Genomic DNA, 1378 nt, shown 5'->3' on the forward strand with positions numbered 1-1378 from the left:
AAGACGTTGATGTTTGTGTAAAGGCTGGCAGGAGGGTTGTCAGGAATGTCTATGGAGTCTTCCTCAAAGTCGTCGTCCTTCAGCTTGTTCTCCGCTCCTTTGTAGGAGGAGTAGTAGCCCATGTGCTGGAACAGCGAGGGCTTGAAGCGGATCACGTCCTTCTGGGCCAGCAGACCCCTGAAGTGGATGAGGAGCCAGTCGCAGGGCATTTCCTGGTAGAACATGAGGAGGAAATGAGCCAGTCGTGGCAGGTCTCTGGAGTGGTACAGCTTCCCGATGTAGCCCAGCTTGGAGAACTCCAGCATCACCCAGTAGGAACCTTCTCTGGAGGTGATCACCTTCTTCAGCGCCGTCAGGAAGTTCCTGGAGCAGCGCACATCGTCCTCCAACATCATGTAGAAGTGGGAGAGGTTGGTGCAGAAGTTGAGGAGGAAAGCGTAGTCCACATTCTGCTTGGAGCGGAAACGGACCCGGTCCTCCGGGTCGTTGTAGTTCCTTTTCAAGCCGTCCAGAGATGGATAGTACTCCTCTGGAGCCTGGATCACCAGGAGGCGTCCAGCTATGATGTGGTGGGCAAACTTCCTGGTGATTTCCTGCACCAGGTTCTCACACCAGACCAGGTCAAAGTCTGCCAGGTGGACCACGACCACAATCTCTTTGAGCTCCTCGTAACTGGACTGATCAAAGATGGATTTGATCGTCTCCAGAAGGTAGTTCCCCTTTTTCCTCTTGACAGACGACAGACCAATGGTGAGATACTCTGTGGACAGAAATCACTTCAGTCACGTCACTGTGGAATAGACCAACATCAGAGGACTATCACCTGTGTACAGGTACCTACTTTTACGTGGCAGAGGAATTCCTGCGAGGTAGCGATAAGTCACATTAATAGTCCCAGAGAAGTTGGACAGATCTCTGAATGTGTGGACATATCGCTCAGAGTTCACAGGATGCATCAGTGTCTCTCCCAGCTGCCTTTTCTCTGCCTCCTGAAAAACAAACAAGAACACACTCAGTGAAAACCGGAGGTAGAAGAAGGATTCAGATTAAGTAAAGTACGAACGCCATGTTTGACCAAACAGTCGATTTGATTGATTTTGACAGACTTTCTGTTTGTAAAAATTTAGCAGTACTGAGCGATGACGCCATCATTACCCAGAGTCCAAAGTGGCACCTTTACAATGTTTGTTTCGTCCAACTAATGGCACAAACATCTAAACTTTAAACTAGAATCCAGTCAGTTTATTGTTGGGTCCATGTGGGGAGGCTGTGGCTCAGAGGTAGAGCGGGTCGTCCACCAATCGGAAGATCAGCGGTCCAATCCCCGGCTCCTCCAGTCTGCCTCTTCACGTTTTTCTCCTCACTGACTTGGTCAATC

At 50.0% G+C, this 1378-nt stretch overlaps 1 protein-coding gene across 1 annotated transcript; it reads right to left on the reverse strand.

Annotated features, from left to right (window-relative positions):
• Positions 1 to 5: 5 nt before the first annotated feature.
• On the reverse strand, positions 6 to 1149 carry LOC126387276 (alpha-1,3-mannosyl-glycoprotein 4-beta-N-acetylglucosaminyltransferase C-like; the record flags this gene model as incomplete). The annotated part of the gene is made up of 3 exons (XM_050039812.1): positions 1134 to 1149; positions 842 to 1039; positions 6 to 760 (listed from the first exon to the last, which is right to left on the reverse strand). Coding segments are annotated over exons 1-3 (969 nt in total), but the record flags the coding sequence as incomplete, so codon positions are not given.
• Positions 1150 to 1378: the final 229 nt, after the last annotated feature.

This window comes from Epinephelus moara, unplaced genomic scaffold (genome assembly GCF_006386435.1).
Source record: "Epinephelus moara isolate mb unplaced genomic scaffold, YSFRI_EMoa_1.0 scaffold3297, whole genome shotgun sequence".
Lineage (NCBI taxonomy): Eukaryota > Metazoa > Chordata > Actinopteri > Perciformes > Serranidae > Epinephelus > Epinephelus moara.